Raw genomic sequence first — 27741 nt, 5'->3', positions numbered from 1 at the left:
GGCCTGTTGGAATTACAGCCAATGCACTGTTCACTGTGCCGGGAGAACAGGAATGCCACTGGGGATGCTTTACACCATGTGACATTTAATTCCTGTGTTTATTGCTGAACTGCAGCACGTGTGAATCACTAACCCTATCTGCCAAGCTGTAGTCACAGACCTCAAAAAGCACGGTCTCCCCCGAAGTCCTTTGGAAAACATGGCTTGAGAGATCGCTCAGTGGCTCCCCTTGCAGATATACCTGTGTGATCTCGTATCATTCCCTTTTAACCACATCAAAGGCATCTTCTATAACTGCACGATAGAGTGACTCAGTGTGTATGTGTGTATGTGTGTGTTTGTTGCACAGACTAGGAGATACTTACACACTTGCAGCCCTAACTTTATCTCAACTCCTCAACAAACGTTTGAGACAAAAATAGACACTCCATTATAGCAGAGGCTCATTGCCTACACACACACACAGACCGTAAGGTCAGGGAAGTCACCAGGCTTTAATGACTGACGAGTTGTTTTCAGGCACCAACCCGAAGCACTATGAGATTATAAATTAGAACCGCCACTTTCATTATAGATATGAGCATCGCCTGTAACAGACTAACCTCCAAACATGATATTATTATTATTGGGCTTTTATTATTCAGACCTTTAAATGTTATACGTTAAAATACGCATTACATATAGCAATTAAGTTTCAGGTTGACTACGTTGGCAACAACCATGCACGTCCATGTTAAATTTAACACAAATAATGTAATGAGGGAAAATAAAATGTTAAAATGTTACAGTGTGTAAACATAAGGCTACTATATACCCATTCTAAACGTAAAAGGAAACGTGAATGCACCTAGCCTTGCAGTGACCTTCAAACACCCCCTTCTGGAGGTTTGTGGAAGTGCTTGATATGTTTATGTATCAGGTTCATTATGTAAACATGCTATTTTATTTTCAGACCGATCACCATAGAACAACCTGATCATACTTCACCTTTCACAAAGGCTTCAGCTGCAGTTCGCTTGCACCCTGTTACTGGTTGAAATCCATCCCCAAAGTGTGCAGCTGCCCTTCCTGGGTACCCACCCATCCACCCATGTGCCATGCTGAATGGAGGCTTGGCATGCTGGGCAGAATCTCCATGGTTTCTGAGCCTTAGGTTTGCGTGACACAGGGCAGAGGACGTCTGCGTGGTGGGACAGGCGGTGCCAGCCGGGTACAGGGTGGCAGCAAGCCCAGAACATGAGTGAAGAGAAATGGGACAGGAAAGGGAAAGGTGTTTACTTTTACTCAGATACTGTAAACAAGCATACAGACATTAAAGGTTAGCCAGTGCACTGGAAGCCTAAAGATGGCTCACTCATGAGTGCTGTGGGCTGGCTGAAGTATATATGTGCATGTGAGAAAGGGACTGAGAAAAAGAATGATAGAGAAAAGAGAAAGGTGGCATCACTGATGGTGGTGTGTTATCCATGTCCTAGGTTTTCTCATGCAACAAACACCCTGATCACACGAGCACAAAGACACAGAAACCCAGCCATGCGGGTGCACGTGTGTGTGGAGCAGAGAGACAATAGAGGTGTCTGATGAACAGCAGGACAGCGCTTTTGATTTCTCTCAGCCTGCCCCGCCCCTCATTACCAAGACAAGGCTCGTCTGTGCCGGCCCCTTCTACCAGCACTCCCCACACAGAAGGGTCCGGCTCTCTCCGTTGCTTCAGTCTGGCTTCGTCATTTATGCACCGGCTGTAATATGCTTGGCTAAAGACCTAGGTCAAGCATAATCTTGATTTTCGTTTATTTGTTTATTTAGGTGAGCTATTGAACTGTGGTCATTAGATCAGTGTCAAATCAGTTTCTAGTGTTTACAGATATATATGAATATGGAGGATAGATGAGGAAAAAAAAAACATATTACACAATCAGTCTCAGTGGAGCCCAACAGAATTCTTTAACATGTAGAGGCTATTTAGTGCTCCACCACTGTTGGATGTGGTGAACCAACACCTCTCTTAAGGAGTAGATGGAAAGTGGATTGAGGAGGGAGTGGACCAAACATTCACTCTTGCCAGCATTCAAAGAAAGAGGCAGCACTCTTTCCAATGACTGTAAAGTGGATTTTAATCCCAGAAAAAGGCTATGAGATGTTGAAAGGAGGAATGGTTTCATTCTACTCAGGTAATTTCACCTCGAGTGTCCTGTCAGTGACAGTGTTCATAATGGGGGGAGAGAAGGGGAAGATTAGAGTAAGAGACAGACAGATAGACTGATAGACACACACACAGAAAGAGAGAGAGAGAGAGAGAGAGAGAGAGAGGCAGAGGCAGAGGCAGAGGCAGAGGCAGAGGCAGACAGACTCCTCCCAGAGGTTTGGAGTCACTATTGAAGGTGAGAGCTACTAAATATTCAAGAGGGTGCATGAGAAAGAAGAAAGATGTGAGACAAAAGCAGGCTAATGCTTGATGGCAGTATTCTGCCACATGAGAGTCAGACAGAATCAAGAAAAGAGGTCAGTGTCTGGATTCATAAATACTCCGGATGAAGCGTACCTAGCTAGCAGGCGAGTCTCTGATCTGACATTTAGGCCACGAGGCACAAGGATACTCACATATGATCTGTTTTTCTCACCACAAACAGAGTAAACACTTAGGCTCACAAAAAATTCTAGAATTGATTCTAGATATGGCATTTGCACCTGGAGTCTTAAGACTTTAAAAAGTCCATTGAAAAGCCTGTCGAGTTCTGGAGACAAAGAAAAAACGACCTGCTAATGACCAAAAGCACCGCTCTACATAATGAAGAAATACATCTTGCTCAACTGTCACTCAAGTGGACCTCAAACACTGAGACTGGAGTACTGCACTTACTATTTTCAGGGTAAAAGGAATATCTTCTCGAGAAATCATTTATGGACCCCTGGCCACCCACCCTGCCCAGGCTATATGCCTTGACTATGTACAAAAAAAGCCATATATTCTGTAACTGTAAAAATTCATTTTGTTTTAATTTAATTTTGCCTTCTTTCCCTTTTATAACTGTTTTTTATCAATTTCTTCATTTAAAAATTCTACTTATTTATTATTTATTTTATGTAAATTTGTATTCCTCCCCTCAGTTCTATATTTTTGTTCAGCAACTGTGATTATTAAAAGATTAATAGACAGTTGAATCTGTGAATCATGAGTAGCATTTATTAACAGATGCCTAAATATTACAAACAAAAAGTACAGGTTGCTCAATTAAATTATAATACATTTTAAACATAAAAATTAGGGTCCATTATTATCCAACCCATTGGTTTAATATTTTGTGGAATAACCCTAGTTTGCAATCACAGCTATTAATAATTTTTTATAAGACCTGATCAGGCCGGCACAGGTCTCTGGAGTAATCTTGGCCCACTCATCTATGCAGATCTTCTCCAAGTTGTCTAGGTTCTTTGGGCATCTCTTGTGGACTTTGATCTTGAGCTCCTTCCACAAGTTTTCAGTTGCGTTAAGGTCAGGAGACTGACTAGGCCACTGTAACACCTTGATCTTTTCCCTCTTAAACCAGGCCTTGGTTTTCTTGGCCATGTGCTTGGGGTCGTTGTCCTGTTGGAAGATGAAATGCCGACCCATCTTAAGATCCATGATGGACAAGCGGAGGTTTTTGGCCAAAATCACCAGGTAGCCTGTGCTATCCATCTTTCTATGGATGCAGACCAGATGGCCAGGACCCTTGGCTGAGAAGCAGCCCCACAGCCTGATGTTGCCAGCACCATGCTTAACTGTAGGGATGGTATTCTTGGGGTTGTATGCAGTGCCATCCTCTTGCCAAACACCCCGGGTGTGGTTGGCACCAAAGACCTCGATCTTGGTCTCATCAGACCAGAGAACCTTGAACCAGTCTGCCTCAAGAGTCCTCCAAGTGATCATAAGGAAACTTTAGATGGCCTTAACATGATGCTTTGAAAGTAAAGGTACCTTACGGGCTTGCCTGGAACAGAGACCATTGCGGTGGAGTATGTTACTTATGGTATTTATCGAAACCAATGTCCCCACTGCCATGAGATCTTCCTGAAGCTCCCTCCTTGATGTCCTTGTGTCAGCCTTGACTGTTCAGACAAGCCTGGCCTCAGCACGGGAGGAAACTTTGAAAGGCTGTCCAGGCCGTAGAAAGTTAACAGTAGTTCCATAGCCATCCACTTCCGGATCATGCTCCCAACAGTGGAGGCAGGTAGGCCCAACTCCGTGGAAAGGGTTTTGTACCCATTGCTAGCCTTGTGACCCTCCATAATTTTGTCTCTGATGGCCTTGGAATGCTTCTTAGTCTTTCCCATGTTGACTATGTATGAGTGCTGTTCACTTGTTTGGGGAAGGGCTTTTATAGTCAGAAAAGGCAGGAAAAAAACAGAAAATTAATCCAAGCATGTGAAGCTCATTGTTCTTAATACCACAATTACTTCTTAATACTTGAGGGAACCAAACAGAATTCTGGTGGTTTGATGGGTTGAATGATATTTGACCCTCTGGTAAACTTGTTTAAAATTTAAAAAATAATAAACAGAGAAATAACACTGTTTTTTGCTGCAGTGCATTTCACATGTCCAGGCCCATCTACAGTCCAAATTAACAGTGCTAAGTTAACTCCAAATGTGTAAACCTGCAAAATCTGCAGGGGGTTGAATACTACTTGGAGGCATTGTAACTTATCAACATCATATCAGGAATTTACATCCAGGTTTGAGGCATTTTACTTCCTTATTTTGATTCACATAAGAAAATCCAGTCAATCACGTGTGTTTGGCTTATCTTCTGTTTCTGCTGATCTGGCCCTCCATCTAAAGGAAAATTACATGGCTTGTGGTTCTTGACACTCTCCCTGGTGTGAGATGACTGAAGAGGAACTACAAGATATTGCAGTTATGGATTTATACTGCACCCCTGACAGCACGAAAAATGAATTTTCACCTCTGGGCTTTGGCAGGACTTTGTTCTTCATCCAGTGGCAGGAGATTGCAGTGCCCTCCCGAAGTCTTGGTTTCCTTAGGAAAAATTAGGAAAAACAAAGCTAGGGAAAACAATGTTGTTTCAGTGAGGTAAAATCATTCAAAGATAAAACATTTTACAAACATTTATTTTAAGAGTTTGTTTCAGTTATTGGAAAGCCTTTAGAAATTATGTTGAAGAAAATCTGATTGAAATGCATTATCCATTCATATTTTGCCTTTTTAATGCATGCCCCTAGGAATTGCCTGCTTCAGTGGGGTGCAAATAAGAGGTCAGATGCAGGCCAAATACCCCCAGGCAAGATCAGAGAATATATGAAGAAATTAGACAAAGAGCTTTTATAAATTGGGTGACTTTTATATTTTTTATATGTAGCTTCAGAACGTAAAATACCCATCTCATCTATTGTAGTAATAACTGAGATGGTTAAACAATAGAAACTGATGAACCTGCCCAGTGCAAAAGTATTTTGCTTACATATACAGGGCGTAGGGTGATTTGCAAGACAAAACTTGCTCCAGAGGTCACAGTTAATTGCGGTGGTGATAGTCAGTGGTGAAGTCTCCAAACCTATAACCACTTCCATGCCAAGAAATGATCTGAAAGTCTGTGCTGCCTTCAAAGACTCTGGAGTTCAAAAACTTTGGAACTAAAGAATGAAAGTATTTTATGTGCTTTATGTTGAGACAAAAATAAAGCTTTTTGCCAACTGGGTTTAATGTAAAGTCAAGGCCATGCAGGAAAGACTAATCCCCAGTGGGGTGGTGGATGTGTAACACAAAGAGGAAGTGAAATTTTGTCAGGGTACATCGCATCATGGAGTTAATCAACACATTTTATATCAAAGAGTGACTCTCTCAAGAAGCAGGAGCAGGTTGTGGGTGGATCTTCAAATCAGGACAAAGCAGACTTCCACATCTACCTCTGATCTTCACTAAAAACCAGTGGGATGAGTTGAAGAGGAGAGTCCCTAAGTGTGATTATAAAGATCTTAGGAGTTGGAAGAATGACTTCAGATCCCTTTATACATGTTATTCCACATCATCCTGCAAAAGAGAAGACTTAGTGCTGTTCTTGGCAAAGAGAGTGAGCACTAAATACTACAAAGTGCCTACAACTGAAACATTTCTGTGGTGGTTTATTTTTGTCAGTTTTAGTTTTTCCTCTTTGATGATAGGTGTGTTTCATATTTAAAGTGTATGATGAATCTGTTTAACAACAAAGACATCTGTTCATCTAAATTTTACCATTAATTCTAGAGAGCGTTATATCTGTGGTGGTACATAGAGTGTAAACACACAACATAAATTAAGATGTTTGGAGAAGATTATCATATTTGACCAGAGCATATATTACTGTATTACTATTCATTGTATGAGCTGACAGCTGGGTTCTTTGAAGATGCATTTGGATGACAATTTCATTGAAATGTTTCTAAATACCTGTACTTTCTTATATTTGATTTGATATATTTAATTATACTCATGTATAATGACATTAAAGGCTCTGTTACTTTTTCTCTTACTCTTATTCTATTTATCCAAATTACCACTGGCTTCCAGGAACAGTAAACTAAAATCAAATACTTGTGCTTAATTTACAATCATCTTTCCTAAAACAAATATTTGAAAAAAATCTAAACTACCTAACATATTCTTAAAACATTTCAGTGTTTTTGTTGTAAAATGGGTGCTTCTAAAGTAATAGTGCAAAAATTAGCTTCTGTAGTCTTCCTCATGGCATAGCACTGAATCCAGTTTTAGCTTCAAAATGTTGTTGCAAAACAGCATGCAAACAGTAAATAACATAATGCCCTCAGGTAAGTTTATGGCGACGTGCCTTTAGGTTTATATAGTTCTTCAAGGTGTAATTACAAAAATATAGGTATTTGAAATGTAATATTGAGGCTATCATTCTTTACAATCCAGATGATCTATCCTTGTTCCTTGAGGGTTGGTTCCTGATGATTTTCTAGCCCGCCTTTCTCTAGGAGTCGATAGCTGATTGATTGAAGTAATTGTTCTGTGATTACCAAAACCTGGACCGAGTAGCAAGAACTTATATTTTCAGTTTACTATTCCCATACTCAGTGTTGCCAGGTAATGAAGTACAAATATTTAATTATTTAAGCACAATTTTTAATTATTTGTACTTGAGTAATGTAAGTTACCCAGAAGTGCAATGCCAATGCTATAGTAGCAAGTACTGAGCTAATACAAATATGTCAGGCACAGAAGTGTTGCTGGAGCTTTTACATAGGTCAGTGGGTCAGAGGTCAAAGGCACTCAGTGGTCTGCCACCTTAAAATATCAAGCCATCAGTGTGACACCAGAAACATAGTATTGGTGAAATGGCGTCCAGTTTTTGTCCTGAAGATTTATCACCCTCTCAGCATGCCTAGCACCTAAGACAAGATGCTACTAGAGGATTTAACTGAGTCATGTGTATTTCATTAAGGTTTCATCTAAACTCTCCAGGACTGGAACTGATCACCACTCTGCTAGAAAATGATTAGGTTGTCTCTAACTGAAGTGGCTTCATTGAAATACCCCTGTACTCCTTTTTGCGGTCGTCCTAATGAACTAATCTATAATTACACATTTCCTGCTATTCAGACAAACATTTTTTTCAGATTTGAAATGATACATATTAAATCAGGGAAGATGATGGGGAATTTGCATGAATATTTCAATAAATTATATTCAAGACATGACATAGAAACCCTTGTCCTGTCAGTGACTCTGTTAATATCTTAAAATTGATTATTTCTCTATTTTATGACAGAGCGCCACAATTCTTCATATTATGAAACATTATAGTGACACCCAGTGGCCTGGGTGTTTGAGATTCCATACTAAATCTATTTTAAACATGGCTGCTAGATGTAGTGGACCCGCTCTATTGAGAACAAACTGGTTCATTTTGAGGACTACAAAGCAATTTGATGCTTCATCTCATGTGAGCTGCACTTGTAAAAATGTAAAAATAAATAAATAAAAAAATAATTTTCATAAATAATTTTGCTGAAAAAAATGACTTATTGCTCCTTTAAGCAATTCAGTTTAAATAATGAATTAATGACTTAAAGATCAGCGATCTCACAATGTACAACATTCAAATGACACTAATGCAGTAAAATGGTGATCAGCAGCAACATGTGTGCTGTTTTATCAGGTTATAGAATAGGAAAAATCTCACTGCAGGACAGTATTGTATACACTGTGCACAATTATTAGACAAGAGAGTATTTTGACCATGTCATCATTTTTATGCATATTTTCCAACTCCAAGCTGTATAAACTTGAACGCTTATTGGATTTAAGCATATCAGGTGATATGTATTTGTGTAATGCGGGAGGGTGTGGCATAAGGAAATCAACACCCTATATCAAGGTGTGCATAAGTATTAGGCAGCTTCTTTTCCTCAGGCAAAATGGGCCAAAAAATAGATCTGAGTAAAAAATTGTAAAACGTCTTTCAGAGGGACACAGCACTCTTAAAATTGCTAAGATATGGGGGCGATCACAGAACCATGAAGTGTTTTGTTGCGAATAGTTAACAGGGTCGCAAGAAACATGTTGAAAAAGACGCAAATTAACTGAATCAAACGTTAAGAAACCAGGAATCCATTATCCTGCAGTGCTGTCATATTCCAGAACTGAAAACTACCTGGAGTGCCCTGAAGTACAGAGTGTTCAGTACTCAGAGACATGGCCAAGATAAGGAAGGCTGAAACCCATCCACCACTGAACAAGCCACACAAGTTGAAACATCAAGGCTGGGCCATGAAATATCTGAAGACAGATTTTTCAAAGGTTTTAAGGACTGATGAGACGACAGTAACTCTTGACGGACCAGATGGGTGGGCCCATGGCTGGATCAGTAACGTGTACAGAGCTCCACTTTGACTCAGATGTCAGCAAGGTGGGGTACTGCTATAGGCTGGTATTATTTAAGATGAGCTAGTTGGACCTTTTCGGGTTGAAGACAGACTCAAAATCAACTCCCAAACCTACTGCCAATTTTTAGAAGACACTTTCGTCAAGTGGCGGTACAGGAAAAAGTCTGCATCTTTCAAGAAGACCATGATTTTTATGCAGGACAATGCTGAATCACATGTATCAAAGTACTCCACTGCTTGGCTAGGCAGTAAAGGCCTTAAAGATGAAAGAATAATGACATGGCTCCCTTCCTCACCTGACCTAAATTCTATTGAGAACTTGTGCGCCCTTCTTAAATGGGAGATTTAAGGTGAAAGGAGAACAGTACAGCTCTCTGAACAGTATCTGGGAGGCTGTGGTTGCTGCTGCACAAACATTTGATCAACAGATTAAGAAACTGACAGACAGAAGGCTTATGACAGTATTGATGTTAATGAAAAGTGACCAGTATAGCCACCTTTTTTTTAATGTCAGATGTTTATTTGTAAATTGAGTTATTTGCACTTTAACAGATGAAAAACAATAGATGGAAAAACTTCTGCACACCAACAGTTGCCCAATAATTATGCACACACATATTGACCCAAGAAAGCCAAAACCTCTTTTATTTTCTTAAATATTCAGATTTGAGGTTTAACATTTTGGGTTGACTGAGAGCACTGTAGTTGTTAAATAATAAAACGAATACCCAAAAATACAACTTGCCTAATAATGGTGCTCACAGTGTATGTTGGTTTCCATAAGCAATTTTCTGTTGCCCTCCAGTCTGTGGAAGCATATTTGGAGGTTATTCTTTGTGCTGTATTTTACTCTAGAAGTGTGCATGTCAGTAAACACACTTCTAAAGCGGTGTGAAATTTGCAGAAAATACATATTATGAACAAGTTAGCATACCTCTGAACAACTGTACTACAACCAGTTTATTGATCCTTGTATTCGACTGCCCTCTGATGATTATAATCCATTAGCTCACCTCTACTAGAACAAAACATTACTTTTTAGTTTTTCTTATTTTTGATCAATATAATTGCATATAGGTAATATGATAAATATTTAAAAACACTTTAAAAAAAACAAAAAAAAACCAAAACTTTACACCATTTGGCAATATTCATGTTTAATTCTGTAGTAAGTGCTCAGGGCAGTAAAGCAACGGCATTGTTAAATACTGGGGATGGGGCCAACTCCACAGAGCATGGTACATACAGCAGAGAGACATCGCACTCTCTCAGAAGTCCACTAGGGGGCTTAAGAGCAGTAAGTACAGTTGAAAAATATTAGAGAAGCGCGGGGTGGGGTGGGAGGGGGAGGACATTTAGATAAATAACTTCAGAATAAGTATAACTCAACTTATAAAGGTTTGACTGAAGAAAAAAACTAAGGGTTAGAACTGAACATTTCACAACAGAATGTTCATATTTTCTTGGCATAAAAAACCCTGAGTAAACTATGATAAAGTCAAAAAAGTTACATTTTCTCAATTAATTTTGAAATTGACTTACAAGGGCCTCTGGAATGTGTCAGATATAAAAAAGAAAGGGAGAGAAGAAAGCAGTGTGGTGTCGAGGAGAGAGAGATCACCAGGCTGCCTAGAGTTTTGCATCTCCCCCCATTCTTCACTCTCCCAGAATCACGGTAGGTGAGGGGTAAAGAATGGGTATTCAGTTTGGAGAGGGAGTCAATCATGCAATGTGTTAACTTTTCTCTTGACATTTTTCCACTGTTTTGAGAGAACGGCGGTGCTCTAGACTCAGATCAGGCTATGGAGGGCAGGTTCCAGTCACTTGCTGTGGGGGGCAGTAGAGCTGTCTGAGTTACTGCTGTTTGCACTCTGCAGGTGGGGCCTCCCCACTCTACAGGGGGGGGGACAGAGAGACACAGACAGGAAAAGAAATGGGGGGAATATTTGTTAAAATATGATCACTATTCAACACTAGTATAACGTGGGAAGATGAGTTTAAGTATGAAGAGACAGGGCATATCACAAAAATCAAAGAAAAATGACTTATTTGGATAATTTGGCACTTATTTGATCACACATTTACATCTTTTAGTATTAATCCTTAGTTGACTTATAAATGAGTTAACTGATGTACTGTAAGAAACATCTCTGCACCACTCTTTTGTTCTTGAGATATACCCTTTAATGAGGAAACAGCACATTGCCCAACAGCCTCAATCTAACTGGAAGTCCCTTACTGACAGGTTTATCTAATGGTTCAACTCAGAAAAATGAATTAATTCAGGTGTTTGGAACAAACCATGTTGGGCTATGGCCAGAGCTGCTAACATCTTACACCTCAGCAGAGTGTATCCAACCATACATGATTTGGATATCACTGTAGTTCACCAAGACTGAGAGGTTGTGAAGCAAGCCTGATATGACTGGCTGGGCAGTGTAACAAACATGTGAATCTGCCTAGATACAACAACTTGGTTTACTAATGACTACGGACCCCAACATGGAACTGCTGTCATAAGTAGGCCAGTTTTTGGCCCAACCAAAAAACCTGGGGTCTTCTAACGCACAGCAACATGCACTGTACCCAGATTCTGGCTTGGTAAACTGAAAGCATTCTAACTAGCAAGCTACAGTAACAGAAGACAAAAGGTATCGGCATAAAGGCCTTTTCCCACTCCTCACACCAGACAACCAATTCTTAACTTTCCTCAGATTATCTACCAATCAGATGAAAGCAAACCAAGCCCATCTTCATTTCACATAGCAATAGTTTCTATTCAAACTGAAATGTAGAGTCTCTAGACCAGCTGTGACAGTGAGTCTGGACAAGGCCTTTATTAGACAGAACTAAACAAAAGGAATACATTTGTTTAATGGCATGGCATTTTGTGGCACAAGGGTGTGATGGGGTTAACAGTTATAAGAAAAGAATGTGGGTATGTGGGTTAAAATAGGAGCTCTTATGAGCGGTAGCGTGCAGAGTACGAGTGCGCAATGAGCTCATGACATTTCTTCCTTACCTAGAAATGCATGAGGTGAGAAATGATTTATGCCTGTAAGCAGGGGAGAGGCAGGGGGAGAACAACCACAACCGCCATTAAACCTCAAATTGCTTTAAAAAAAAAAAAAAAAAAAAAAAAAAAAAAAAAAAAAAAAAAACACTGAGAAGAACAACAAAACCCAACCCCCCCCCCCAAACCATTCTGTTACCGACAAATATTCATGAGACAGTGTTATGATCAAATCCAAAACCAACCTTAGAATCCCTTTCCTCCTCTTCTTCCTCCATATCATCATCATCATCATGGTCCTGTTTCATATACAAAAAATGTTAACATTTCTTTTTTAATCTGTTCAATAATATGTCAAAAAAGTCCCTAATAACAAAAGGTTATCACTCAAGTCAACCTACCTCCTCTTCACCCTCATCAAGCTCCTCTTCCTCAAACTGTACACACACACACACCCGCATGATGGTATGCACACACAAAAAAAACACAAACACAATGATGAACAGTTATTTGCATGGTCCTAATATCACACAGTATTCTATTAAAAAAAATTGATGAAGCCCTCATTACAGAAAGACCATTGTTGTAAGAAATATTCACATACACTGTCATCGTCCTCCAGGGCCTCCCCGGTGAAGTAAAGTACAGCTCGTGGCACTATTCTCTCTCTAAAGAAGTGACCAATCTCAAAATCTGTAGTTAAAGTTAACTCTGAGTCCTCATCCTGTCAGAGCACATTGAAATCAGACAGGCAAGTGAACAACAGACTGCTGCACCAGTATTCCCAACCCAGTCCATCTTCAAAATCGCAACTTGGCTAACTTTTAATTAAGAGAGGCAAGGAAAACAAACTCACCAACTCACTATCTGGGGAAACTGTGAAGGGAGGCACACTTGGTGTTACAGACAGCTTCAGTCATTTAAACAGCTCAACATTTGTCCTTTATATTCTTAACATCAACCTCAATCTGTGTACCTTTAATGGGGTTGAAGAAGTTAAAAAAAGAGTCAGCGGGCACTTGCTTGGTGACCGTCCTGATGATACCCCTCCCCTTGTGCTTCTGTTTCTTCTTGATCGTTTTGAATGTAACATCTTTGCCTTTGTGCCAGTCAATCTCGCATCTGCCTCCAAGAAGAGAGGAAACAGGGTTTTTTTTTTTCTCCTTGCAATGACTTCACATAGCTGGCTGAAAAGGTGCTGCGTGTTTAGGCGAGCTTCTGTCCTACACCTGATAGCAGTAGTGTACTTATGTGAAGTAGTGTGTTGTGGTCAGCTGCAGACTACCACCCAAATACAGACTGAATTAGTACTGAGATGTCATACCCTTAATATCAAGAAGAAATCAGTCGATTTACTCAGTATGCGGAAGGGAATAAACATTTGACTTGCTGTCCAAGTCCTGACAGTGGAATGAAAACAGCATTTAAAAAATAAATAAATAAATAAAATCCCGCCCCCTACACCAGAGTCTCACTCTCAAAAAGACATCTGCTCACCCCTCACAGCTGATAATCTCTGGCCCTTCAAAAGAGAACGGTTCTTCAAAATCTGGTTCAGATTTCATCTTGTAGACTTTTGTGAGGACTGTGTTTTTGAAGTAGTTATTAGGTTCAAAGTGAAATTCTAATGTGAAACTCTGCCAAAAGAAGAGACAAACCCAGTGTTACAAATACAAACACTTCTGCACTCTCTGGTTATACTGTACACAGCTCTGCTGGAAGGCACCTCTACTAACAATGACCTGAAACCTGACCGATATATACCAGAAATTTGAAAGGCATGTCCTTTAACAGTGAAGTTTCAATTCAGCCTTGAACTAAATAGCAGTCAATAGAAGAGAATTCTCTTTTTAAAAACTTTCATATACAGTAATAAACTTGGAAAAGACCCTATAACAACTACAAAATGAGTAAAGTGCACATAAATCATTCCTTCCTTACCATAGGTTCACCAGGACCAGAAAATATCACTTTAATGTCTTGTAGGTGTCTAAGTATTGGCTCATCATGTTCCTGGTGGGAGAAACAGCATTGCAGATTTTTCACACACACCTCTTCAGTTAGCAGTTACATATAAAGACAGGACAATTAAGATCCAACAGTTTTGTTTGCAAGCTGCATAACTTGAACTGGACAGAGACTACAACAAACAAAAGAAGATCCAAAAACTAAAATGACCCATTTGGAAACTTTCCTAATTGGTCACATAGCCATGGTGGATGGAGTTTAGTATGAATCCATCATTATAATGATGCAATGGTAACTATAGCACAGTACAATTTACATTCAGGGCATTAGGCAGACGTTTTTATCCAGAGCAACTTACAAAAGTGCTCCGTCATCTCTCATAGAATGTATTCTAGCCAGTACAGTAGGTTAGAGTTCAAGATACCACTGAACTAGAATGCAGTTGAAATTCAAGGATCAATGCTGATACCTACAAGTGCAACACACACATAAGCTTTATCTCAGACAATGATAAATACAATAAACAATATCCTACAATAAGTACTAGAGTTTCAGTTACTAGACATGGGTGTAGGTCATTTAATACTCCACAAATAGATGGGTCTTCAGTTTGCGTTTGAAGACTGCAAGGGACTCTGCTGTCAGGACAGCAAGAGGAAGTTCATTCCACCATCTGGGAGCCAGGACAGAGAATAATGTTCATGTTTGTCCATCATGAAACTTGAAGCACGGTGTTTCAAGCTGAAGTATATTTTGGGTTCGAAGTACTCTGGGTACCGATCAGGCTTTTGAAGAATAGACAGTAACAGTATATTTTTTTTTTTTTTTTTTTTTTTTTCAACATAAAAAGCTTCTGAAGGTGTATAACACCAGTGTGTCAAATTGGCAACTAGTGAAGCTATCTACCTTAAAATGTTTTAAAAGAAACTCATGCAGTGGGGCAAGCAAAAATAATTCCAGTTATATTTGAACGTTTTAATTACTATAATATCAAATGTTCCCCCTGTGATGGAGACCATCACCACCTGAAGGACAGGGCAGTGTGATGGAGAGGGTGGTATGACTAAGACCAGCACTCAGGAAGATGAAATGGGTGAGCGGCCAGAGCACACCAGCATTGCCTGCAAGACCTGAGTTTGAGACCAAGTGTGGTTACTGACCTCAGCTTTTGCTGCAAATTGTCTCAGAAGTGGGTTGGTACCATGAGGCCATTGAGGGTGTGCCCATGGTAAATGGACCTGCCCCTGCTGTGAGGGGATGGCGTGAACACCTGGTCAGAGACATGGGTATGACCCTGGACGAAAGGTGGATGGGCGAAGGACACATGGGGGGGGGGGGGGGGGGGATGTGTGTGAGGGACACAAACACACACACGGTGTGCTCCTCGAAGGGTGAGGACAGTGTGATGAAACCAACACTCTGCAAAGTAAACATGGCATCCTGGCTGCTTTTCCTGAGAGCTGGCTTTTTGCTGGTCAGAGTACATGTTCATTGACTGCAAAACCTCTGTATATTACAGAGTGTGGCTACTCGATTTATGCAGTGCTGCAGCACACAAAGGCCTATATTAAGTAAAATACAGTGCATCGACATAACTTGCACAACAGAGTGTGCTGGCTGTGGTCGGAAAGTTTGAATCTAAACTAATTCCAATTGTCCGCGGACACTTCCTTTTTGGAACTAATCCTTCGCAGAGGTCTGCTTCAGCCTCAGTTGCGCCTACATTTCCCTTCACACATCAGCTTGGTTTTATATCTCCAAAATAATACTGAGCAATTGTCTTAGCAATGGTAGCCAAGTTCCAAGTGTGCCAATTTTCCCACTCACGTAGGAAGTGTAACATGGCTTTTGACTAGCAGAGGGATTAAATAGAAGCAAAGTAATAATTGGCATGTGTCATCATCACTAAAAATAGTTAAACATAAGGCTTAACACTGCATGTGTTTTTGTTTCTAATGACAGTGCGGGGCTTTTCTGTGTATTTGCTAGCTGAAGTTGTTCCTGTTCATTTTGTCTCATGAGTAGGGCTGTTACTGATTAGCCATTTTCAGGCTCATCACGGTATCCACAGTATGCCAGAATTCATTTCATGGCACTGTATCATATCAGTATACCCTTGAAACTGATATAAAGCCCATCTCCATGTTAAAGGAACCTAAACCCTTGGGCCATGGTGGAATGATGACAGTGGAATGGAGCGTAGGGCTACTGGCTCACCTGTAGCATGTCACTCAGCATGTCCACACTGCGGAAAATGGTGAGCCAGAATTCCGGAATTCCTTTGGGGTTCTCCGGGGCAGCGCCCTCTGTCTCTGCCTCCTTCTTCTCCTCTATGGAGGCTTTATTCTGCAGCTCATCCTGAAAAACAGGCGGCCGGGCTCCAATTACATGCCTCGCTCTCCCCCACAATACAAGGATGCACTCCACGGCGCAGACATCTCTTTCATAATGTAGCTGAGTAAGAGGATCGGACCCTCCACCCCTCCATACGAGACCGTGGATATAAAAGATGAAAACAAATAAGCCCTGACTCCGTATTTCTACTTCAAGCTAATCTAAAATTGAGCCCTGAATGACTATATCCCTTAGTATGAATGTCTACGCTTGCTCCAAAAACAAATGTAACTAGATGTGTTTGCATGTACTCTGGTCCTCTTCATCCCCAAAGACCCATTTTTTGGGAACGGGTGTGAAAACGCTGAACAAGAGCACAGACTAAAATACAACGTATGCCAGATAAACTCTACTGTAAATGAAAAACCAGCATATCTAGTCCAAAGCTGGCGATCTAACTGCAGAGGAGCCCTGAATATGAGGGGTAAGATGTGGTACTCACTGCGAGTTCTTCATCCTCGTGGTCACTCTGCCATTCGCACTCTTCATCCGTGGGCTCCACTGCACCCGTAACAATGGCTTTCCTCTGCAGCCAAATGAATGAGAGAAAGTGAACTGACTCAGCTCTGCTGAAACTTTCTAAGCAGATAAGAGGAACAAGCTGAAACCCCAAGGCAACATTTCAAAGCAACTGGTTCATTTTTGGGTTGCAGGCAAATGATTCAGGCCTTCTTTCAAAACGTGGACCAGGACTATTGAAATCTCATTTCAACATTCAACAGTGAGAACTGTTTAATAAAGTTGAACTTTATACATTCATAGCTCATCATTTTCATGCAGCTCCCACATAGCTCCCAAGCAGACCACTAAATTCTAAAGTTACTATAACCTCAACAGTATTAAAAGCAGGAAAAAGCAGACCCCTACAGAGCTCAAGTGTGAACATGTTCTTGCTCTGCATTTTTCAGTCAATCCCAGCAATCACCTTGTCAAACAGTGGCTGATACAGTGATGCATACTTTCTCTCCAGCTCGTGCACCTCCTCATAAAATTTGGCTTCTACGTGTGCACTCTTGACCTGCAGATTCTTTAAGGCCTTGACTCTTCTCCTGACGGGCGGAGGTAAGCTGAGAGAAGGGAAGAGGACAGACATTTTGTGAGCAGATGGAGTCCGATTGTGCACAGCTGGACCAGCCTATTTTGCTACTTTCAGGAGGAGGGGAAGGCAGAAAGATTCAAAACCCCTGCTTTATTGTGAAAGACTACACTTAAAGGATAAAGGGGCAAGTACATCTGAAGGTGTGCCTAGTGGGCAATCGTTACTCCCAACCAAGTCGCTGAGATCTCTGGCACAAGAGCCCATGCCCTATTATTATTATTATTATTATTATTATTATTGTTGTTGTTGTTAATAATAACATTATTATTATTATTATTATTATTATTATTATAAGAGATTTAGCCAGTGTTCCAACAACTCAGGACAATCAAAAGAGATCAGTAAAGGAATGAGTAAGTAAATGTGGCAATTTTATCAGCCTACATGAAAATCATATGAAAAGCAGGTGAAACTCAAATGAATTCTGGAATTCACAAACCATCAACCAACCTGTTCAACTAAAAAGTGGCCAAAAACTGAATCATTCACTGAATAAATGTTGCTGCATTCTTAATTTACTGTGGCCCTAAAACAAAACCCAAATGAGAGTAGAACTTGAGGAAGGTGGGCAGCAGCTGCCCATGAAGATCTTAGTCCTGACCTGTCCATGACACAAGGACTGTGTGTGATGCTGTCTAGTCTGTCTTGAAGAGCTGCCAGAGCCTGTGGGTTCTGCATGACCTGGTCACCCGCTTTACCTGCAGATACACAGTCTGGTTAGCACAAAGCAGAAATAGACACCTAACTAGGAAAATGCAGAAGTACATTTTTTATACAAGCAATAATAATTGGAAATTGAAGGCGATATGAAATTACTTTCAGGCCATTAATGATACTTTTGCCTGAAACTGTACTGAAATAGGAACTGACCAAACAGTTCTCTATAGTTACTCCATTTGAATGTTATTACCAGGGTAACTCCGTTTACAAAAAAAGGATTTAGCCAGGGGACCAACAGACAGCAAGAGATTAGATTTTGCCCATATGAAGGACAAAAGCACTTTGTGACAGTGCTAGCATGTACAGATTTAAAGCATGTCTCCACATCTGTGAGGGAGAATGGGGAGGGGGGGCTCTAACTGACGCAACATGTTGGCAGTGCAATATCGTCATCATAAAAATGTGACACTTTACACTACCCATGCCAGAATGCCATCTTGGAATAAACATGCAGTGTACAGAAGACTGTCCACATGCTAATAAATATTTCCCCCTCCATAACAAATGATAAAGACAATTGAAGATCTTAGATAGGTGCTAAGATATTAGTTATTTTACCTTTGGCTTCATTATTATCGCCGTCCATCTCATAAAAATGCTCAAATTTTCTGTAAACAAACATTTTAGGAAAGTGTTAAGACAGCATTCCAATAAAATAACTGTAACCAAACAAATGCGTTTACCATTCAACCTTGTTGACGAGGAATCATCAGCACTGCACAAATAATCAACAAAAAACATTTTTAATCTGGATTAACAGCTTGTTCGTTTATTGTTAAAATATCAGACTTCGCGATGTTTAAGCAGACACAGCACACACAGCTGGATTAAAAGGATAGCTGTATTTCATTTAAATTCACTACTGTACCTTAATGTTTTGAAAATATTAAACGTTCACTATGTGGGAAAATGTCCAGCGCAACTCGACGACGCAGCTGGTTTTAACTTTCCTAGCCAGCCAAGATAAAGCACTGCCCGTTAAACACGGTGTAAAACACACAAGAGCTACACGTTTATGAGGGCTGGCAGCCATGGTATGGAGTAAAACACTACGCTGATACGGTCTGCATATAACAGCAGTGGCTGTTTATTCCCTCGACAAAACAACGTCTGGGCGGTGCCACAAGCTGTAGTTAGCAAGATGGCTATGCTACTTAAAAACGCGCTAGCTAACGATAGCAAAATTACCACTGGTTTTCTTAGCCAAACAGCTGAAGTGTAAATGGTTTTGATGGTTTTAATGGTGCACTGATATAAGGACGGATTAGCTAGTATAGACATCGAAGCAGACCTGCTGTGACAAGTCTAGCTAGCGGTAGCTAGGCTAATTTAGTGACAGGGCGCTGACAAAGCTGATGTTACGCAGCAAATAAATGACAAAACTGCAAGAGAGTAATTTCTTGTGATTTACTATGCCTAACAATAAAATTCACTCGCCAATTAAGAACATTCTTTTGACAATACAAGCTCTTCCTGTGGGTGACTGATTTTCTTACCTTTCTCGGAGCTGTTTTCGTTCACATTGGTAGTTTCAATGAAGCGGCCGACTTTGAAGCAATGCGTGAACCTCATGGGGCCCCGCGGGCAACAGCGCCGCCTATTCGGGAACTTGCCATTCCCTTACCAATTCTGAGAGATGATGGAGGCATGTCACTGCAGTTCAGAGTGACAGGTTTACACAGTTCAAGAGATTTATTATTAACTGATCACAAGTTATAAGTGAAAACGCAATTACTAATAAAAGTCCTTTACTTCATCGTCAAGATTACATCCTTGACTTAATCGTCAAGATTAATTTTTAATTAGAATTTTCCTAGACACCCCAATTTTCTGTCTGTAAAGTACAAGCAAATGGATAAAACCGCCAGGGTCATACATTTCGGGCCTCTGATCTAATCAAATGTCTCTACCAAGAAAAAAAAAGATTGAGAATTACTGGTAGTAGCAGAATACAAGATGCTAGCAGGGAAAGTATACACTGAGACACAAACAAGCAGCAGAGATCCCCAAGTCCAAATGGAAGGAATCATAGTGGTGAAGAACAACAAAGCTAAGATCCCGTGGGACCTCCAGATCCTGACAGATAAAGAAATGGTGGCAAACCAATTAGACATCGTGACAGTAGACAAGATGGGGAAAACAGCAATGGTAATAGATGTGACAGTCACAAGTGAAAGACAAAGGAGTGAATATGAAAAGTTGGAGAAGTACCAGGGACTGAAAGAAGCAAAGGAACTGGTTGTCCTAGTGGTGATAGGGGCACGTGGGGCTTTGACCTTTCAGCTGGAGTAGTGACTCCAAAAGATCACAGAAAATTCATCAATATCAGTCCTGAAAAGTGCAGTCCTAGGAGAAGCCAAAATGCTGTGCCACACCCTCTAACCTCCAGGCCTCTGTTAGAGGGTGAGGAAAGGTGAGACAGGAATCACATAATTTATTAAACCTAATATTCAACTAGAAGTCTATCATACCACAAAGAGCTATTCTGTTCCACCTTCCATTGTTGTTTTTCCCTATGTTGTTACTTCAATACTTCATACCAAATTCTTGTTGCTCTTCTTTTTAGTCTCAAGTTAACACACTAGCACTTAAGAATACCCCCAACCCTAACCTTCAAATCACTGCATACATGTTCTGGTACTGTACAAAATGTTTATTGGTTTTTAAAGTCAATTTAAAAAAAATCAGCAAGTCAGCCACTGTTTAAATACAAAAGAGAAAACCATTTTAAAACACCATTACAACTTTACCTATCTACTGCACAGCATATAAGCAGGGTAAAATGTTATTGGGTCATAAATCAGTTCAGTCAGAGTAATATCCAATTCTGGCCTATGTCGCTGGCCTCAATGCTTATTACAAAAAAAGAACAACAAAAACTACAGTAAGAAACCTTTATTCGCATATACTTTTTAAAAAGCAAGAAATGTAACACATTGAAAATTGAACACCACATTTGAAAACCTGAACATACAGAAAAGGTGACTTGGGTTATCAAACAATGCAAAAGAAGTGGATCATCACTGTATCTAGCAGAGTCAAAATTATTCCTATGTCATGTTATATGGTTATGTATACTCACACGCACACATAGGATGGACACAGTACAGTTTCATGAGGTTTCTAAATCTTTTGAGATCATCACATTTTAATTAATGCTTTTAAGCTTAGGTTTGTAAAAATGTTCTTAGAAAATATTTTTGAGACCTAAAGTTTTATTAGAGATACTAAAGCCTTGGTTCATTAAAAACAGTAGTGCAATAGTAACAAAGAACCTGTAAGGCTTACACAAATTGAATCTGTTGAATTTCCAGTGTTAAATCACCATCCACCACAGAAAGATAGATATTTGTCATGTAATCATGACCACATGTCTTTAATGATCCATGCCAAAGCACAGAATACTAGCCAGATAAAACAAAGATCATCAGAACAAGATCAGTTTTTCAGACAGGCTGATAACTTAGGGAGCATAGATGATCAAGCTATCAGTGTTTATATTATAGGTATGACTAACATTCTGATGATGTTGATGATTATAAACAAACAGTGCTTTGCTTTCTTGAAATGAAGCAAATTAAGTTTGTGTACATCCACACACACACAGAGTTACAAAATGAGTACATTTATCATAACAGTCTCCTAAAAACTGCACTGCTACATATGTTATGGAAATGGTAACAGTAGTGTGAATCTTGGGTGAAGGTTACAGTACTGGTTGCTTAGATTAAAAAGTGTGCTTGATATTCCAAAATCCCATCGAGCAAACACACTCCACAAAAACAACACCTTTCAACCTGATATTTCAATCCGTTTGCTTTTTAAAATTTAGATTTATACATAAAAAGGGTATAAATGTATTTTTTTAAATGTGGAGTTCTACAGCTTGTCTTTGGTATGGAGATACAGTAAGGCTGACATGGACCATGAAGACATCACCACAAAATGAATGTTGTGTTTCAGTGCTGGGACTCAATCAGGCACACAAAAATTCAGCAACATATCACCTGTAAATTACTCAACCTATACTATATATCTTGCTTACAAGAAAAAGCTCTTCATATTTAAAGAGACAATTATATTATTGTTTAAGCACAATAATTTTGTGTTTTTTTATGACCTGCTCAAATTCCAAAATTCTCAGTTTGACAGATGACATAATGCTACTGGCTTTTATATGTAACAGTGCAAGGGCAGTACCTGAATAAACTAAAAGGCTTAAAAATCACTCAACAGTCATAAAAAATGCCACAAACTTTGAAAACTCAACTTGCTCTTGGATAAAGACATGAGTTAAGGATTAAACCATGCAACCATACTCCACTAATATCCTATATTCCAAAGCTATGTCATATCAACTGCATTTATATAAAAGTTAAAAATGTTTCTTAAATGTTTCAAAAATATATATATATATATATTATATATATATTAGATGGTAGAGGGGTATGCAAAAAATGCAAGCTTTAAGCATCAAATTACAAAAAAACTACCAACTGACTTGAAAAAATTGATAGGTCAGCTATCATCTCATAACTTTCAGAATGCATAGATACAAAAACCTAAAATTTCACAAAGAAAATCCCTTCTTTCTTTTCACATCCACTTTGGCATTTGTGTTTCTAAAGGGGACAGTCCAGAGGTTCCATCAGTTCACTAATGGCAAACACAACTGTTAAAACCCCATTCGTAAACTACTGCTGTTGGCGTTTTACAATGGGTGAAGGTTTTGTAGAAACCACAATGCACGCGGGAACATCAGTGACGGCTACATTTACCACAGTCCCAGTTAGACCAGTAACCCCTAGTCTTGGGGAAACTGTGGTGTCATTTGAGCAGTTCTTGACTGGAGCTTTAGGAGCATTCCCATAAACAATGATGTCCTATGTGCATTGACAAACAAGACAACCTAGATCACCCATCAGGTTTTCCTAACTATATACAAACATTCCAATATACAAAATGTGCCAGCTAGTGCAAATATCAGAGCCGGTTAACTTGAAAATGTTCCTAGGGTAGTGATTTACCTAAATTTTTTTCACAGGGCATTGAGTTAATTAAACCCTTCAAACACAGAGACTGGGAAATCCTGAGATGCAACTCAAAGGAGCATAATGCCACACAAAACTCTAATCACATTCACTTTACAATAAGAATCAAGCCAAATTTCAGAATATACACAATTCACCGTGAATCCTTTTATGAGCTCTACGAGTTGATTAATTTAGCCCTCTTTCATATTTGAACAGCTGCCTTTTAAGCACAAGATCCCATACTTTTTTCATATGAAGGCTATTAAATGAATATATTCTAACATTTAAGACAGCAAATGCAATTTTTCCATTTGTTACCTCTTATCTTTTTAGGTAATTCCATACACATTTTAGGTACTCTCACACCTACAAAATACACTCTAATCCATTAACATTTATTCATTCATCACTATCCTGTTACTGTTTTCTACACTGGGAAGCACCCATTCAGTATCAGACAAAAAGCTAACAGTAACTGAATGAAGCACACTACCTTAACGGAGCTCAAAGCCTCCAAAGAAAGTTGATAATGAGTTCATATAAGAAATGGGGTACGAAAATTCATTTAAATTCTATTAAAAGTCTGATAGCATCATTCCTCTGTAAGATATGCAAACATGACCCTGTTTTGATGAAATTAAAAATCAGGAAAATACAGAAATTTCCCATCAGTCTTAGCCATCAATCTTGGCATATGTACAAACCATTTTTGAGACAGCAGAACTCTAGAGTTTCACTTTATCTTTCAAACCTTTCCGTTTTCTTTGAAAAATGGATGTGTGGAGAAAATTAACAAAAGAGCACCATAATTTGGGCAAAGGTGCACATTACAATTAGAAAAAGAACCAGCATTCTTGAAAAAAGTGATCATTTATGTACAGCCTGGAACGTCTTTCTGGACCTGAATCCAGGAACTACATGTGGGTATAACACAAGACTAGGTGAGCATTTTCAAAGACAGGATTCTTAAAAACCATAAACAAAGCACCCAGTCAAATATTCAAATATCAAAACAATAAAAAAAAAAAAATTAACCCAACATTTCTACTGTTGCCTGGTCCTTACTCTCCAACCAGTCAAAGCCTGCAGAATTCACAGTCTCGCTGCAAATCTGTTGAAAAAGTGGGTCATTCTTCAATTCCTCTAAGGTCGATTCTTCATACTGTCCTAGCTGCCGACTAGGGTCGAACAGAAGGTTTGTGTCCAAAGTGTTTAAGTCATTCATGCTACTGGAGAGCTCAGAGGTTAGACGCATGTCACCAGAGAACTCAGAAGTCCCAGTGTTCAGCTCTGAAGTCTGGCCCGAAAGCTGTGAGCTGTTGTTCAGGCCATTTTCCTCTAAGAGGTCTTTAACAGTGCTGCTGAAGTGCAGAGGTTGCTGATGCTGGTGTTCCTGGAGGTTTTGCTGTGGAGGAACCAACAAGGCCCGGTTCTGCTGTCGTTCTTCCTCTGAGACCTGCTGCTGCCTCTCTCCGGAGGTCTGTTGTGCTTGACCCTCCCTGGCCGAGAAGCTAATTTGTTCCCCTCTGGCATTCTTTATGAGGTAAGCAGGCTTTTGAAACTTGTAGGCCACGGAGCCGGGTGAAATCAGAGCCTGGTGGTTGGCATTGCTGGGGAAGCTGGGTCTGGCAGTTGTTTCCAGGATCTGTGTAAGATTCATACGGGCAGTGTAGCCTGATGGCACGTTGTTTATCCCAAGACCTCGTACAGAGCTGTCTCCGTCGCCATCCATCTTGCTGAGGAGAACATTAGCGATTTTTTTGGCATTGCTTGACTGCCCGGCAACTTGCATGGGCAGTACTTCAGTCTGCATCATCACGTTAAGTGGCACAGACTGGCTCCTCTGCGCTATACTGCTAGTGCTAGCATTTGCTTGACTGCTAGCGAAAATGTTGAGCACTTCAGGTGTCACTGCAGAACTGAAAGGAGAAACCGCAGAACGAGGGATTTTGGGATTCGGGTTCCCACTCAGATTACGCTGCCTAACCGCTGGACTGACACTGCGGCAACGGAACGTTCCACATCCGGAGGCAGTCGAGGTACTTGTTTTGTTATCGAGAGGGGCTGGTACTGCAAATCCTTCTTGCTTACTAGACATGCTGGCTACCTGCTGCTGGACCGGAGAGATAGGCGTCAAGCGGCTAACGTGAGGGTCATGGTGTCTGATCTGTGATTGATATGTCTGGCCAGGGATGGCGAAGGCATGAGGTTTCCTGAACTGATCATCCACCAGGTCCAGATAGCTGGGAAGAATGCTAATTCCATTACTAGAGTTGCTGTTAATGTTGTTGTAATTATTATTCATCCACTCCAACTTAGCTTTATCTGGATGGGTGGCCATTGGTCTCTGCATGGGTTTGACTGGGCTAGAAGAGACAATGCTGCCATCGTGGTAACTTGTGATGCTCGAGTTGATAGGGGTGAAAGCAAAAGGGTTCCTACACTCAACAGGGCTTGGGGGAACACTACTGCTGCAACTGGAGTGGGGGGTACCGATTGGGGTTTGGCAGCTGCTTCCCAGGGCACCATCCACAGGGGTGGTAGGGACCAGGCGCAAACAGGGACTGTCACAGGTCAGAACCTGCCCCCCTCCTGTCATCTCTGTGGTAGGGGTTGGTGTTGGGGTGGGTGTGTGGATGGGTGTGCTGCTGCTGTGGACTGAGCTGTAGTAAGAAGTGCTGGGCAGTTGACTGACCATCATGTTGTTCTGCAAGGCAGTCTGTTCACCTTGCAGTGCCATGTCCACACAGTCACCAAAATCTGGCATGCTACTGTTCATCTTCATCTGCTCCTCCATCTGAACTAGTTCCTCCACGATACTGTCCTGCGTCATATCATCATCGTTAAAGGGGAAGAACCCCACATGAGGTTGGGATGATACATAATCCACCATATCAGCAGTCATCTGTACTAGCTGGCCTGGGCCAGAGGGTTGACTCATTGCTGAAAGAGGCTTCATAACTGGAGAGGTTGATTGCCCAGAGTGGTCATTTTCTATTGACCCTTGCTGGGAATAAGCTTGTTGCTGGGTGCTGTCTTGTTGCCCATTATTCCAAAACACACCTTTCAATTCACACGACACAGATGGGTCAGACTGATCTGAGCTCACCTGCATAGCTTGTGAATGTTTGTTTGAATGCAGCTGTTGCACGGTCTGACGTGAAGCACTTACAGCCTGAGTAACAATTGGTTTGCTGTCCATACTGGGTGAAGACCCTTCCCACTTTTTTCGGACAAAGGTCTGGAAGCTGCCATTCCCGATCAGAGAATCCTGGTGAGTTGCAGTCAGTGCAGAGTTTCCAGTAGCAGCAGTTGTCATATCAGATGTGGATCCTTCATACTGGGCCTGGGACGAGCCTTGTTGCCTGCTGACAGTCTGGAAGCAAGAACTCACAACCGGAGAGTCAGAGAGTGCAAGGATATGGGTAGGAGCACAAGAGTTGAACTTCACAGTAGCTTTTCCAGCAGCAGAGGCAGGTGCACTTTCTGGTTGCATGGGAGCATTTGACCTAGCTGCATTCTTTACTGAAGCTCCAATGACTGATTTGAAACTTTCAGTTGCTCCGGATGACAGCTGAGTGACGAAGACTTTTTTGACAGGTGTCAAACTCGAATCTGAGCATAAGCCCTGTCTTTTGCGAGGGCTTCTAGACGCCAGCTCTACATCCCTGGGTGATGTCACAAACGGACGACTGCTGGTTGTCAGTGCACTGCTGGTGGTCAGGTTGGGTACACCCTGAAACAGAGTGCTTTCTTTAGCATTATTATTGCTGCCAGAAGCTGGCTTGCATTGACGAGGGAGCATCTTCCCATTACATTTGGTCCCTTGCTGCATTTCCAGTCCTGCAGAAACCTTAGCAAGAGGTGTTGGTACACTGGCTGCCCTGGGTTTGGGGGTCACATCCAGCTTCTGTATATTCCCACCAGCCTCTTGAGAAATAGTCTCACCCTGGACTTGTCCACTTACACCAACAGACACCAACTTGATGTCACTGACTGGGGTTGTGCTGGTTGTTCGCCCTGACCTTACCATTGCCGATGGCACTGCAGCAATGGAGCCACTACGAACCCGAGTAACAGGCGGAGGGTCGTCACTGATACTGACGACCCCAGCAGAAGCAGGCCTAGCCTTGCTATTGGTAGCTAAGGTGGCTACAGTGGTGTTGCTGCCATTGCTGGCCCCCAAAGATATGGCCGTCATCTTGACAACGTTGACGGAGCCAACCTGGGCCGTTGGAATAACAGGTTTGATAGGACTGTTGGTGATGAGAAGTGCAGACGGTGAGTGTAGTGTGATTGGATTAGTTGTAACTGGCTTGGGCAGGATTTGGGCATAGCGGTGACGGGCCGAACGATCACCCACAGGGCTTACAGGGACATTCTGTGGAGTTTTGGGACATTGCTTCATGGGTTGCATTGCTTGGGTGACCACCTGGAAATTGACAGGGAGGACTTTGCTTTCTGCTGTTGCTATGGGAACCGGGCTAGGGGACATCAACTGCCTGCTCCTTTGGACCTACAGAACCAAATGAACCAAACATTGAAAAATTAGATAAAGAACAAGAACATGCATAAAAATAGTCTAAAAATACAAATACAATTTAAAACAAGCAAACATGCAAATGCCCA

The 27741-nt window shown here is 40.9% G+C and overlaps 2 protein-coding genes across 5 annotated transcripts in view; both read right to left on the bottom strand.

The window, feature by feature from the left end:
• Positions 1-9816: 9816 nt before the first annotated feature.
• Positions 9817-19664, bottom strand: nap1l4b (nucleosome assembly protein 1-like 4b). 3 transcript variants are annotated; one of them, XM_035520979.1, is made up of 15 exons: positions 19576-19664; positions 18638-18687; positions 17961-18057; positions 17186-17327; positions 16703-16786; positions 16084-16224; positions 13840-13911; positions 13396-13535; positions 12875-13020; positions 12755-12774; positions 12503-12622; positions 12300-12335; positions 12144-12197; positions 11908-11940; positions 9817-10778 (listed from the first exon to the last, which is right to left on the bottom strand). In XM_035520979.1, exons 2-14 carry the CDS (start codon positions 18663-18665, stop codon positions 11935-11937), a joined length of 1086 nt encoding a protein of 361 aa, XP_035376872.1. In that variant the 5' UTR covers positions 18666-18687; positions 19576-19664; the 3' UTR covers positions 9817-10778; positions 11908-11934. The 3 variants fall into 3 exon arrangements, with proteins under 3 accessions (XP_035376872.1, XP_035376870.1, XP_035376871.1); XM_035520977.1 differs by lacking the exon at positions 11908-11940; XM_035520978.1 differs by lacking the exons at positions 11908-11940; positions 19576-19664 and adding an exon at positions 18948-19090.
• Positions 19665-20717: 1053 nt separating this feature from the next.
• rfx7a (regulatory factor X7a) overlaps positions 20718-27741 on the bottom strand; it is a 32190-nt gene continuing 25166 nt past the window's right edge. For both annotated transcript variants that reach the window (XM_027008916.2, XM_027008918.2), the window contains exon 9: positions 20718-27628. In XM_027008916.2, coding sequence (XP_026864717.2) covers positions 24143-27628 — 3486 coding nt within the window. In that variant the 3' untranslated portion in view covers positions 20718-24142. The remainder of the gene's footprint in view (positions 27629-27741) is intronic.

Source organism: Electrophorus electricus, chromosome 21 (assembly GCF_013358815.1).
Source record: "Electrophorus electricus isolate fEleEle1 chromosome 21, fEleEle1.pri, whole genome shotgun sequence".
Classification (NCBI taxonomy): Eukaryota; Metazoa; Chordata; class Actinopteri; order Gymnotiformes; family Gymnotidae; genus Electrophorus; species Electrophorus electricus.
Note: the sequence above shows the minus strand (reverse complement) of the source record. Positions and strands in the feature narration are given on the sequence as shown.